Source organism: Lepidochelys olivacea (assembly GCF_965140295.1).
Source record: "Lepidochelys olivacea isolate rLepOli2 genome assembly, chromosome: 23".
Classification (NCBI taxonomy): domain Eukaryota; kingdom Metazoa; phylum Chordata; order Testudines; family Cheloniidae; genus Lepidochelys; species Lepidochelys olivacea.
The window spans coordinates 15,165,066-15,177,415 of record NC_140433.1 but is presented as its reverse complement, the minus strand read 5'-3'; the positions used below and the strand labels follow the sequence as shown (position 1 = coordinate 15,177,415).

General features: G+C 65.7%; 1 protein-coding gene across 1 annotated transcript; it reads right to left on the bottom strand.

The window, feature by feature from the left end:
• Window positions 1-3,602: 3,602 nt before the first annotated feature.
• On the bottom strand, window positions 3,603-9,281 carry LOC311511555 (blue-sensitive opsin). Its single transcript, XM_084612239.1, has 5 exons — window positions 8,808-9,281; window positions 8,308-8,476; window positions 7,400-7,565; window positions 4,219-4,458; window positions 3,603-3,915 (listed from the first exon to the last, which is right to left on the bottom strand). Exons 1-5 carry the CDS (start codon window positions 9,190-9,192, stop codon window positions 3,787-3,789), a joined length of 1,089 nt encoding a protein of 362 aa, XP_084468365.1. The 5' UTR covers window positions 9,193-9,281; the 3' UTR covers window positions 3,603-3,786.
• Window positions 9,282-12,350: the final 3,069 nt, after the last annotated feature.

Genomic DNA, 12,350 nt, shown 5'->3' with positions numbered 1-12,350 from the left:
GGCCCCCCCACTCAGTTGCCCCCAGGGGTGTCAGACGTGGTGGGGCAAGGGGTGGGGGTGGGAAACCCCATTGTCCAGGGCTGGGAGAGCTACCCCCATCCCGTTCCCCTATAAATAGCCCCAATGGAGCCTTAATTGCTAATTAGGGCTAACGGAGGGATCAGGGAGGATTAAGGAGGGGCCAGTACCTCTGGGCACCCCCTCGGAGCGGGGGAGGGAGCGAGGACAGGACCCCTATATACCCCCAACGCAGGCATGGGGTGGGCATTGCTGGGCCCCTGGGAGAGCAACGCCCCCCCCCCGGTGCCCCTCTGGCCCCATCTCTTTCTCCTCTGCCCCGTCCTCTGCCTTCCAGTGCCCCCTACCACCTCCCCATGGGGCACACTGAGAACTGGAGTCCCCAATGGCCCTTCAGCTGGGGGCTCTGGGTTCTGCCCCTTCCCCACTGCCCCTCCTCTCCCCCCCCATGGCCCCTCACTGGCCCCCCTGCTCTTGCCCCTCCCTCCTGCACTAATCCCCCCAGGTGCTCTGTGCTCTGAGCTGATGGGAGGTGACACCACCCCCCGCCCCCCTAATCCCCGGATTTTCGGGTCGCTCCAGGGGAGTCTGATTAAAGGAAACTGGAAAGTTTAATCTCCCAGGTGCGGAAAAGGGGCTGCGCTGGGCAGGGAGCAGAGCTGGGGCACTGAGCAGACCTGGGGCCGGCACCTCAAAGCCCCCCGGGCACCCCCCAGGGCTGGAGCTGCAGGACCCAAGTGCACATGCGTGAGTCCTCGGGCACGGGGAAGCCAGAGCCCTTGGGCGGGGGGCTGGGATACTCGTGCCACACACCGGGGGGGCGCCTCTGGGATACTCATGCCACGCACCAGGGTTGGGTGTCTGGGATACTCGTGCCACACACCGGGGTGTGTGTGTCTGGGATACTCGTGCCACACACCGGGGTGTGTGTGTCTGGGATACTCGTGCCACGCACCGGGCGGGGAATCTGGGATACTCATGTCACGCACTGGGGGGGTGTTGGGATACTCGTGCCACGCACCGGGCGGGGGATCTGGGATACTCGTGCCACACACTGGGGGGGCGGCGGCTCTGGGGTGGTCATGCGCAATGTCTGTAGGTCGGGGGTCCTCGGCTGTGTGTTGCATGGGCAGCGTCTGGGTGGCTCCTCGGGTCCCAGACACGCATGTGATCCGCCAGGGAAGAGGGCGGGGTTGGGGGTGCTCTGGAGGGATAAGGGGTCAGGGCACTGGTGGATGGCAGTGTTATGGGGGCAGGGTTGCTGGATGGGGTGCTATCGGGTGGGGGATAGGGGTGGCTCTGTCCCCCCTTGCCATGCCAAGGGGCCATGGGGATGACTGAATGGGGTCTCCCCCTCTTCTCTCTCCCCTTTCCCATGAAGGAGTCAGGGGGCAGGCCAGGAGTCCCGCCCCCCAGGGCCGGGGGGCTGGAGCCGTGTCCAGCGCAGACAGATCACGAGGCAGATAAGTACCTGCGGAAGGGGGGCTGGGAGAGCCGGTGGAGCTGCCCAGGAAGGGGGCTCCAGGGGACTGGGTCAGGCATTGGGGGTCTCCGGTGCGTGGCTGTGGCCGGGTGGGGTGAATTGAGGTGGTGAGGTGTTGGGAACTGTGTGAGGGGTGCAGGGCACCAGGGCAGGTGCAGGGGGGTGGGGGGGCTGCGTGAGGGATGCAGGCGCTGGGGGGGGGAATGCAGGGGGAGGGGCTGGGTGAGGAATGCAGAGAGCTGGGGTGGGATGCATGACTTTGGGGGGTGGGGGGCTGGGTGAGGGGTGCAGGGCACCAGGGCAGGTGCAGGGGGGTGGGGGGCTGCGTGAGGGATGCAGGGCGCGGGGGGGGAGAATGCAGGGGGAGGGGCTGGGTGAGGAATGCAGAGAGCTGGGGTGGGATGCATGACTTTGGGGGGTGGGGGGCTGGGTGAGGGGTGCAGGGCACCAGGGCAGGTGCAGGGGGGTGGGGGGGCTGCGTGAGGGATGCAGGGCGCCGGGGGGGGGAGAATGCAGGGGGAGGGGCTGGGTGAGGAATGCAGAGAGCTGGGGTGGGATGCATGACTTTGGGAGGGGGGCTGGGTGAGGGGTGCAAGGGGTGGGATTTTGGGGGCTTGGGGGCTGGTGCCTTGCCCCCTATCTCTGGGGCGTTCGCCAGGAATTCCGCTAGTTCTGAACTATTTACACTTGAAAAAAGTTCACTACTAGCAGAACTCGGGTGCGCGCCCCCCAACATCACAGGGGGGCAGGGCACTGGGCGGGGTCAGAGGACAATGGGGGGCAGGGCACTGAGGAGACCTCAGGGGGTGGCTGGGCACTGCGGGGGATGGGGGACCATGACGGTGGGAGATGGGAGACAGCAGGGGGCCAGGACACCAGGGAGGAAATGGGGGACAGTGGGGGGGGCAGGGCACTGGGGAGAATGGGGGACTGCGGGAGGGGCAGGACACCAGGGGTCCATGGGGGGCAGGGCACTGGGAGGATGGGGGACCATGGGGAGGCAGGACACAAGGGGTCTGTGGAGAGCAGGGCACTGGGGAGAACAGGAGACCGTGGGGGGCAGGGACTCAGGGGGGCCAGGGGGACTGTGGAGGGGGCAGGGTACCAGGGGGCCGGGGGGACCGTGGAGCCAGGGGAGGGGCACTACAGCAGAGCACTGGGCAAGGTGGGGGGCTTTCAGGGGGCCAGGGGCCCCCCTTGTCGCCAGTGCCTCCCCCTGTCCTTGTGGCTCACAGCAAGGCCCTGTGTGGCGGGGTCCCCCCCGGGCAGGGCTCCCCACCACGGCTCCTGTGCTGCCCCCCAAGTGACCTCCCCACACGGCCCCCCCGGCTAATAAAAACCCTGGACACTGGGAACTGAAGCTGCATTTTATTTACCCGAGTGACGTGGGGGGGTGTAATTACAGCCCTGGGGGCTGTAATTAGAGCAGGGGGTAATTAATTACAGCCATGGGGGGTAATTAGAGCAGGGGGTGGGGTAATATCCAGGCTCATATTTACAATATACAAGTTGCGGGTGGGCCCCCTGCCAGGTCCGTCGCTGGGGGGCCAGGAGGGACCGTGGGGGGGCTCTGTCTCCTGTCACTCACCCCTCGCTGCTCTGCCTGTTGGAGGCTGGGGGGAAGGGACCTGGGTTCGACCCGGTTGGGGGCGCTGGGGGGGGGCTGCAAGGGGCTCAGACCCCCCCTATCTCCCCTGACTTATAGCTCCCACACCGGCCGAGCCCAGCAAGGGGAGCAGCCCCCAGCACGCCTGGGTCCCCCAGAGCATGCTGGGATACTGAGCTGGACTGTCTCTGTGGCGGAGCAGGGTATGCTGGGGTGTCCTGGGGCCCCCCCGGAGCAGGGCATGCTGGGATAGCTCAGGGGGGACCCCGAGCAGGGCACCCTGGGATAGCTTGGGGCCCCCCCACAGCAGGGCATGCTGGGTTATCTTGGGGGGGACCCTGAGCAGGGCATGCTGGGATAGCTCGGGGGGGTCCCCCCACAGCAGGGCACGCTGGGATATCTCGCCCCCCCACAGCAGGGCATGCTGGGATAGCTCGGGGGGGGACCCCGAGCAGGGCACGCTGGGATATCTCGGGGCCCCCCCACAGCAGGGCATGCTGGGTTATCTTGGGGGGGGGGACCCTGAGCAGGGCATGCTGGGATAGCTCGGGGGGGGCCCCCCACAACAGGGCACCCTGGGATATCTCGCCCCCCCCAGCAGGGCATGCTGGGATATCTCGCCCCCCCACAGCAGGGCATGCTGGGATATCTCGGTCCCCACCGAGCAGGGCCTGCTGGGCTACGCTGGGGACACCTGGCTGGAGGAGACGGAGGAGACCTGGGTGGCCTGCGAGGACCCCGAGACGTCGTCGTCCTCCCCAAAGGGGCTGCGGCCACAGAACACCAGCTTCAGCATGCAGGAGCGGAACTGCAAGAGGGGGGAGTCAGCGGGGGGCTGAGCATGGGGGGCACCCCACAGCCCCACTAACTGCACCCCTCTCTTTTCTGCCAGCTCACTTCCCGGCGCGTCCCTGATCCCAGCCCCCTCTGCCCCCCATTCCCTTCAGCCTGCTCCCCCCAGCCCAGCCCAGCCCAGCCTCCCCCAGCCCCCCATTCCCTTCAGCCAGCTCCCCCACCCCAGCCTAGCTCTCCATTCCCTTCAGCCTGCTCCCCCCAGCCCAGCCCAGCCTCATGCCGGCCCCCTGCCAGCCCCGCCTGGCGTGGCACCGACCTGCTTGTTCATGAAGACGTAGATGATGGGGTTGTAGACGGTGGAGGACTTGGAGAAGACGGCGGGGATGGAGGCCAGGTGCACGTCGAAGGGCTCCCCACGGTGCGTCACGACCCACAGCGCAAAGGAGGCGTAGGGCAGCCAGCACACCAGGAACCCGGCCACCATCACCACCACCATCTTGGTCACCTCCCGCTCGGCCTTCTGGGTCGTGGCTGACTGCTCCTGCTGCTTGGCCACCTGTGGGGGCAGGGAGGATTGGGTGGGGCACGCTCTCATGCAAGGGTACAGCAGCCATTGCCTGGGGCCCACCCTCATCTGTGGGGCACAGCAGCCATTGCCTGGGGCCTACGCTTATCCATGGGGGGCAGGGACGGCCATTGTGTGGGGCCCACCCTCATCCATGGGACATGGCGGCCATTGCCTGGGGCCTGCGCTCATCCATGGGACACAGCGGCCATTGCCTGGGGCCTGCGCTCATCCGTGGGGGGCAGGGACGGTCATTGCGTGGGGCCCACCCTCATCTGTGGGGCACAGCGGCCATTGCTTGGGGCCTGCGCTCATCCGTGGGGGGCAGGGATGGTCATTGTGTGGGGCCCACCCTCATCCATGGGACACGGTAACGATTCAGTGGGGCGTGCCCTCATCTGTGGGGCCGCTGCGGCCATATTGCTGGGACCCATCCGAATCGGCACGGGAGATGGACGGCCACGGCAGTGGGACCCACTCTAACCACATAGGGCCACAGCACAGGGACCCACCCTCATTCGTTGCAGTCAGCCATCTTGGTGGGACCCACCCTCATTCATGTTGGGCGGCCATATCGGTGGGACCCACCCTCATTCGTGTTGGGCGGCCATATCAGTGGGACCTACCCTAATCCGCATGGGGCAGCCATAACCTGCACGTGGACACGGACGGTGCAGGGCAGCCATGTCTGTGGCACCCACCTTTTAATCCATGTGGTGGTATGGAGCTCACAGGGTGTCCATGTTGGTAGGACCCGCCCTAATCCCTGTGGGAACATGGGCACCCACCCTAATCCACATGGGGATGCGGATGGCGCAAGGTGGCCATATTGGTGGGTCTCACACAAACCCACAAGGTTGGGGGGTGGCCAGGGAGGCTGTTGTGGGGGGAGGGACCTGCCTGTGGGGGTGAGAAGCAAATGCACTCTGTGCCACGGGGGAGGCACCATATTGGTGGGACCCCCCCCATATCTTTTGACGGCTCAGGGACAGCTGGGGGGGTGGGGGTGGGCAGAAGTCCACAGTTCTGGTGGGATCCACCCAAGCCCATTGGAAGGGAGGCCTGGGGGGTGAAGCTGGGGGGGGAAGAGGCATGTCCCAGCGCTGTTTGTCCCCCCCCGCACTGTATAAAGCTCCAATAAAGCCGGCTCCACCCAAACTCGCCCTGTCCCTGTCCATGTCACACCAGCTTGGTCCCCACCCCCACCACACGGCTGCCCCACCCCCACAGCCCCCAGCAGGGGTGCCACCGCCCTGGGATGGGGGCCAAGCCCCACATGCTGCCTGCTCCAAGGGCACCACATGGCCTTCCCAGCGCTGTGACCCCATGGAGTTCTCCGTGGCTGCAGGGCAATGTGGGGAGTCCCAGTGGAAGGGAAGGGCCCAGGGCAGTCCCCATGGTGGGAAGGTTGGGGGGTCCCCGTACTGATGGGAGGAAGGGGGTGAGGGTGTCCCTGTGCCAGTGGGGAGGAGGGTGGTGGGTGGGCAGGAATGGAGGGGGGACCCTATGCCCGTCAGGTGCAGAAAGGGTCTCTGGGCTGGCAGGAGTCAGGGGTCCCCTTGGTGGCAGGAGGGGGTTGGGGGGGGCCCAGTGGCAGTGGGGGCAGTTGGGGTGCTCGTGACAGCAGGATGCAAACCAGGGGAGGCTGCGGTGGCGGGGGCAGTCCAGGGGTATCTGTGCTGGCAGGAGTTGGGGGGCCCTGTGGCAGGGAGGCAGTCAGGCGAGCCCTTGGCAGCAGGAGGGACTTGGGGGGCCCTGTGCATGCAGGAGAAGAGTTGGGGGGTGTGATGAAGTGGGACTCTTCTTAATGTTTCCTCTGAATAGTATGGGGGTGCCTCAGTTTCCCCTAGGCAGTTCTTAAGTATCTAGGGGGTGGGGTAAGGGTGTATGATCATTGCAGAGCCCTAGAGGGCCCGTGTGTGCAGGAGTCTGGACACAGAGAATGGCCAACACCCTGTTTCCTGGCCACTGATGGCCTGGGCCCTTCCCCCCTGCAAGGTGAGAGCTAAAGGGCTGGAGAACAAAGGAATCAGGTGACCACCTGGCCCGGGAAAGGAACAAAGCCCAGAGGAGTGGGGGCTGGAGGGAGTTTCAGTTTGGGGCTGGCTGGGACATGGAGTGAAGGGCAGACGTGGTTGTCTGGCTCACTGCCCCCCAAAATGGACCCAGCTGAGGGGTCCCGTTCTCTGCACCTGCAAGCTCTGTTTTAGACCATGTTCCTGTCGTCTAATAAACCTTCTGTTTTACTGGCTGGCTGAGAGTCCCGTCTGACTGCGGAGTTGCGGGGCAGGACCCTCTGGCTTCCCCAGGAGCCCCACCTGAGTGGACTCGCTGGGGGGAAGCGCACGGAGGGGCAGAGGATGCTGAATGCTCCGAGGTCAGACCCAGGAAGGTGGAAGCTGTGTGAGCTGTGTGTCCTGCAGACAGGCTGCTCACAGAAAGGCGACTACCCCAGAGTCCTGACTGGCTTCATGGGGAGCAGTTCCAGAGCATCGCCCAGGGACTCCGTGACAGGGGGTCCCAGGGCAGCGGGAAGGGAGTTGGGGGACCCCAGGGAGGCGGGAGGGGACTCAGGAGGCCCGGGGCGGCAGGAGAGGAGTCAGGGGGGCCGGGGGCGGCAGGAGGGGAGTTGGGTGGCCTTGGGACAGCGGGAGGAGACTCGGGGGGGCCTGGGTGGGAGCGGAGTCAGGGGGAGTGGGGTGGGAGGGGAGTCAGGGGGCCCCAGGGTGGCAAGAGGGGATTCATGGGGGCCCTGGGCAGGAGGGTAGACGGGGTGGACGGGAATGGATTCAGGGGGCTGGAGCGGCAGGAGGGGAGTTGGGGGGCCCCAGAGCGGCGGGACGGGAATCCGGGGGGCCAGGGCGGTGGGACGGGACTCAGGGGACATTGGGGCAGCGAGAGGGGACTCGGTGGGCCCGTCAGGGGCACTCACAGCGCGCAGCGTCAGAAGCAGGCGGCCATAGGAGAAGACAATGATGCTGAGGGGGACCCCGAAGCAGAAGCAGAAGAGGAAGATCACGTAGGTCTCGTTGTTCCACTTGTTGTTGGTCGTGTACCAGTCGGGGCCACATGAGCACTGGAGCCCCTCGGGGATGTACCTGGGGGGGACACAGACAGCTGCCTGCCCAGCCCTGCTGGTGTCCCACACTTCCGACCCGCAGCCCCTGCTAGCCCAGCCCTGGGCCCCCCAGCCCTGCCGGTGCCCCTCACTCCCAACCCGCAGCCCCTGCTAGCCCAGCCCTGGGCCCCCCAGCCCTGCCGGTGCCCCTCACTCCCAACCCGGAGCCCCTGCTAGCCCAGCCCTGGGCCCCCCAGCCCTGCCGGTGCCCCTCACTCCCAACCCGCAGCCCCTGCTAGCCCAGCCCTGGGCCCCCCAGCTCTGCCGGTGCCCCTCACTCCCAACCCGGAGCCCCTGCTAGCCCAGCCCTGGGCCCCCCAGCCCTGCCGGTGCCCCTCACTCCCAACCCGGAGCCCCTGCTAGCCCAGCCCAGGGCCCCCCAGCTCTGCCGGTGCCCCTCACTCCCAACCCGGAGCCCCTGCTAGCCCAGCCCTGGGCCCCCCAGCCCTGTCGGTGCCCCTCACTCCCGACCCACAGCCCCAGCTAGCCCAGCCCTGGGCCTTCCCAGCCCTGCCGGTGCCCCTCACTCCCAACCCGCAGCCCCTGCTAGCCCAGCCCTGGGCCCCCCAGCCCTGCCGGTGCCCCTCACTCCCAACCCGGAGCCCCTGCTAGCCCAGCCCTGGGCCCCCCAGCCCTGCCGGTGCCCCTCACTCCCGACCCGCAGCCCCTGCCAGCCCGGTCCTGCCCCCCACCCCAGCCCTGCTCCCCCAGCTGACACCTACCGGCTCCATCCGAAAAGGGGGGGTGCAGAAGCCACAAGGCCGAAGATCCAGGTGAGGAGGCAGCCGATGATGGCGTGGGTGCCGCGGAACGTGAAGTTCCCCAGGGGTTTGCAGATCACCAGGAATCGCTCGAAGGCCACGACGGCCAGAGACCAGAGACTCACCATGCCTGAGGTGGAGCGGCTGAGAGCAACGGGGCAGCAGGGATCCCATCCCCCGACCACCTGCCTTCGACCCCAGCCCCCTGCTAACCACCCTGGGCTCCCCAGCCCTGCCGGTGCCCCTCACTTCCGACCTGCAGCCCCTGCTAGCCCGGCCCTGGGCCCCCCAGCCCTGCCGGTGCCCCTCGCTCCCGACCCACAGCCCCTGCTAGCCCAGACCTGGGCCCCCCAGCCCTGCCGGTGCCCCTCACTCCCGACCCGCAGCCCCTGCCAGCCCGGTCCTGCCCCCCACCCCAGCCCTGCCGGTGCCCCTCACTCCCGACCTGCAGCCCCACTCACCCCCCAGCGTGGCAGCAAACCCCTCAATCTTGCAGGCCGTGGGGCCCAGGGCGAAGTACATCTGGGAGAAGCTATAGAAGGCCGTGGTGGTGCCCACGGAGATCACCAGCAGGTTGGCCATGGCCAGGTTGACCAGGATGTAGTTGAGGTGGGAGCGCAGCTTCTTGTACTTGGCCGTGCAGAAGATGGTGAGGACGTTGATGGGCATGCCCAGCGTGATGAGCAGGAACATGAAGGCCGACATGCCCATGAAGATGACTGGGCTGCCCAGGTGTGTCTGCGGCACCAGGAACGGGCTCAGCGCCGTCAGATTCTTCGTGTCCAGAGGCACCGGGATGAAAAAGTCCTCCGGGAGGTCGTCCCGCAAGTCGCGGGTCTTGTGCATGGCTGGCAGGAAGGAGCGGCCGAGGCGGGCAGGGAGCCGTGTGGGGAGTTTGTGGGGTTGGATGCAGGGGTAGTGGGTGGATGGAGAGGCTACAGGATGGATGGAGGGTGTGTATGGAAGGAGAGACAGTGAATGGGGATGGATAGATAGATAGATGGGGTGTGGGGGGATGGATAGATAGAGAGGGGTGTGGGGCTAGATAGACAGATAGATAGGTAGAGGGGATGGATAGAGAGACAGAGAGGGTGTGGGGGGATAGATAGATAGATAGATAGATAGATAGATAGATAGATAGATAGATAGATGGGGTGTATGGGGATAGATAGATAGATAGATAGATAGATAGATAGATAGATAGATAGATAGATAGATAGATGGGGTGTATGGGGATAGATAGATAGATAGATAGATAGATAGATAGATAGATAGATAGATAGATAGAGGTGGTCTCGGGATGGATGGATGGACAGACACACAACCAGCCAGCAGCCGGGGCACCGGCAGGAAGGAGGGAACGCAGCGCGTCCCTGTGCCCACGCACAGCCCAGCCCTGTGTCACCGTGGCACCAGTGGGCCCCAGGGCGCTCAGACGGGCGGGGGGGCCATGGCGGGCGGCAACGAGTGGTGGAGGGGCCAAGAGAGGGGTCTTTTATACCCTAGGGAGCCGGGGGGTGCCCTGGGCCGTGCGGGGAGGGGCAGCAGGATCTGTCTTTGCCCTAGTTAACACTGGCTCCTTCCTTAATCGCCCCTAAAACTGGAAAGCTCAGCTGAGCCGGGCTTATCCCCCGGCAGCGCTGTGCCCAGCACAGCCCAAGGGCTGCAAAGATGGGCTTAGCCACGGAGTCAAGCAGCTTTGCCAAAGACTAATCACGCCCGAGCCCCGATTAAGCCCTGGCTTTGTGGGGGGAGATATGGGGGGTGACTCAGAGACCCACCGGGGCCGAACTACTAATAGGGCCCTGGAGGAGAAAGGGTTAATGGGAGACCCTCCAGGACCCCCCAAATCCTGGGACAGACCCTCCAAACCTCCACTCCCCAGCTCTGCCGGGGCCCCTCTCCCGACCTACAGCCCCTGCTAGCCCAGCCCTGCCCCCCCAAGCTCTGCCGGTGCCCCTCACTCCCGACCCGCAGCCCCTGCCAGCCCAGCAAAGCCAGGGCAGACCTCCTCCAACTGCGCCCGTGCTGGAGCCTCTGGGGGAGCGAACAAGAACAGAACCGTTATCCTGGGACCCACACGGCTCCCCCGCAGGCTCCTGGCTGTCAGAGGTCTGGGGTCACCCCAGGCAGGGGGCTGCGTGCCTGGCCATCATGGCTAGTGGCCAGCGCTGGACCTGTCCCCCGTTCCTCGCTGCCCCGCCTGCACAATGTCCTGTGGCAGGGGGTTCCACAGGCTGACCATGCTCTGGGTGGGCAGGTGTTTCCTCCTGTTCATGTCCTCGGGCGAAGCCTGGTTCGCACAGCGCGGGGCAGGGGCACCGACCACGGTCCATAACCTGCCAGCCCGCCCGGGGCTGGGAACTGCTGGGCCCATCCCCAGGGGTCTCCTGCAATGTGCCTGAGCCCAATGTGCTGAGCAGTCGGCCCCGCCCTGTGATGGGCCCTGCCCCACAATCTGCCCCACATTCCCACATGCCCGTCCTGCCCCACGATCCACCCCGCCCTATAATCTGCCCGCACTGCCACCTGCCCGCCCTGCCCCACGATCCACCCCACCCTACAATCCGCCCGCATTGCCACCTGCCCGTCCTGCCCCACGATCCACCCCACCCTACAATCCGCCTGCATTGCCACCTGCCCGTCCTGCCCCACGATCCGCCCCACCCTACAATCCGCCCGCATTGCCACCTGCCCGTCCTGCCCCACGATCCGCCCCACCCTACAATCCGCCCGCATTGCCACCTGCCCACCCTGCCCCACGATCCACCCCACCCTACAATCCGCCCGCATTGCCACCTGCCCGTCCTGCCCCACGATCCGCCCCACCCTACAATCCGCCCGCATTGCCACCTGCCCGTCCTGCCCCACGATCCGCCCCACCCTACAATCCGCCCGCATTGCCACCTGCCCGCCCTGCCCCACGATCCACCCCACCCTACAATCCGCCCGCATTGCCACCTGCCTGTCCTGCCCCACGATCTGCCCCACCCTACAATCCGCCCGCATTGCCACCTGCCCGCCCTGCCCCATGATCCGCCCCACCCTACAATCCGCCCGCATTGCCACCTGCCCGCCCTGCCCCATGATCCTCCCTGCCCTGCGATGGGCCCTGCCCCGCAATCCGCCCAGCCCCACCACCCACTGCGTGTTGCCACCTGCCTGCCCTGCCCCACGATCCATCCTGCCCCACGATCCACCTGCATTGCCACCTGTGACAAAGTGGGGGGTTTTCTTGTTTTTTCCTTGTTTTCCAGGGGTTTGCATGCAGAGGGGGTGGGACTCAGTTTCCCTGCGTATTACCGGTTTAACAAGGGGATGGGAGAGGGAGTTTGTTGTTACAGAGGACCAGTGAGGGAACTTGGGACCCTGGAGAATGGAGACCCCAGCGACTGGTGACTGGGGTCCAGCGGGCCAGCTGCCGGGTCTGGTCAGTGGGAGGACAATGGGCTGCAGAGAGAGGACCCAGTGTTCTGACCAGGCAGTTCCAGCCAGAGGGGCCAGAGGACAGAGGAGAGGAGAGGGGGCCCAGGCAACTTGTTTACCTGGAGAGAAGACAATGGACAGAGGGGGGGCTTGGGGCCGGTGAGATCAGATGCCCAGCGGGGAAGCAGGGGGGCTCTGGGCTGGAAAGAGGGTTCAGGCAGAGCCCAGCTGGATGCAGGGGAGACTGGGATGTGCTGGGCTGAGGCGGGCCAGGCCTGAGGCCCAGAGAGTTTCCTATGCTGGGTTCAGACGCTCAATAAACCCTGCTACTTTATGCCGGCTGAGTGTCACTCCAGTCTAGAGAACAGGGGGGCATTATTCTCTCTGGACGTTGTCACGAAGTGTGGGGGAGTCCGGGCCCTGCACCCCTCTTCCTGGGATTCACTGAGACTCTCCGCCAGCCAGTAAAATGGAAGGTTTATTGGACAATAGCAACACAGTCTAAAACAGAGCTTATGGGTACAACCAGGACCCCTCAGTCAAGTCCTTCTGGGGGGCAGGGAGCTAAGACCCCAGCC

Coding starts and splice junctions, on each gene's coding strand:
- LOC311511555 (XM_084612239.1), bottom strand. CDS start 9,192: ATGCACAAGACCCGCGACTTGCGGGACGACCTCCCGGAGGACTTTTTC. Junction 7,566..8,307: donor CCCCTTTTCGGATGGAGCCG/GTAGGTGTCAGC, acceptor TGTCCCCCCCAG/GTACATCCCCGAGGGGCTCC. Junction 3,916..4,218: donor ACGTCTTCATGAACAAGCAG/GTCGGTGCCACG, acceptor CCCCTCTTGCAG/TTCCGCTCCTGCATGCTGAA.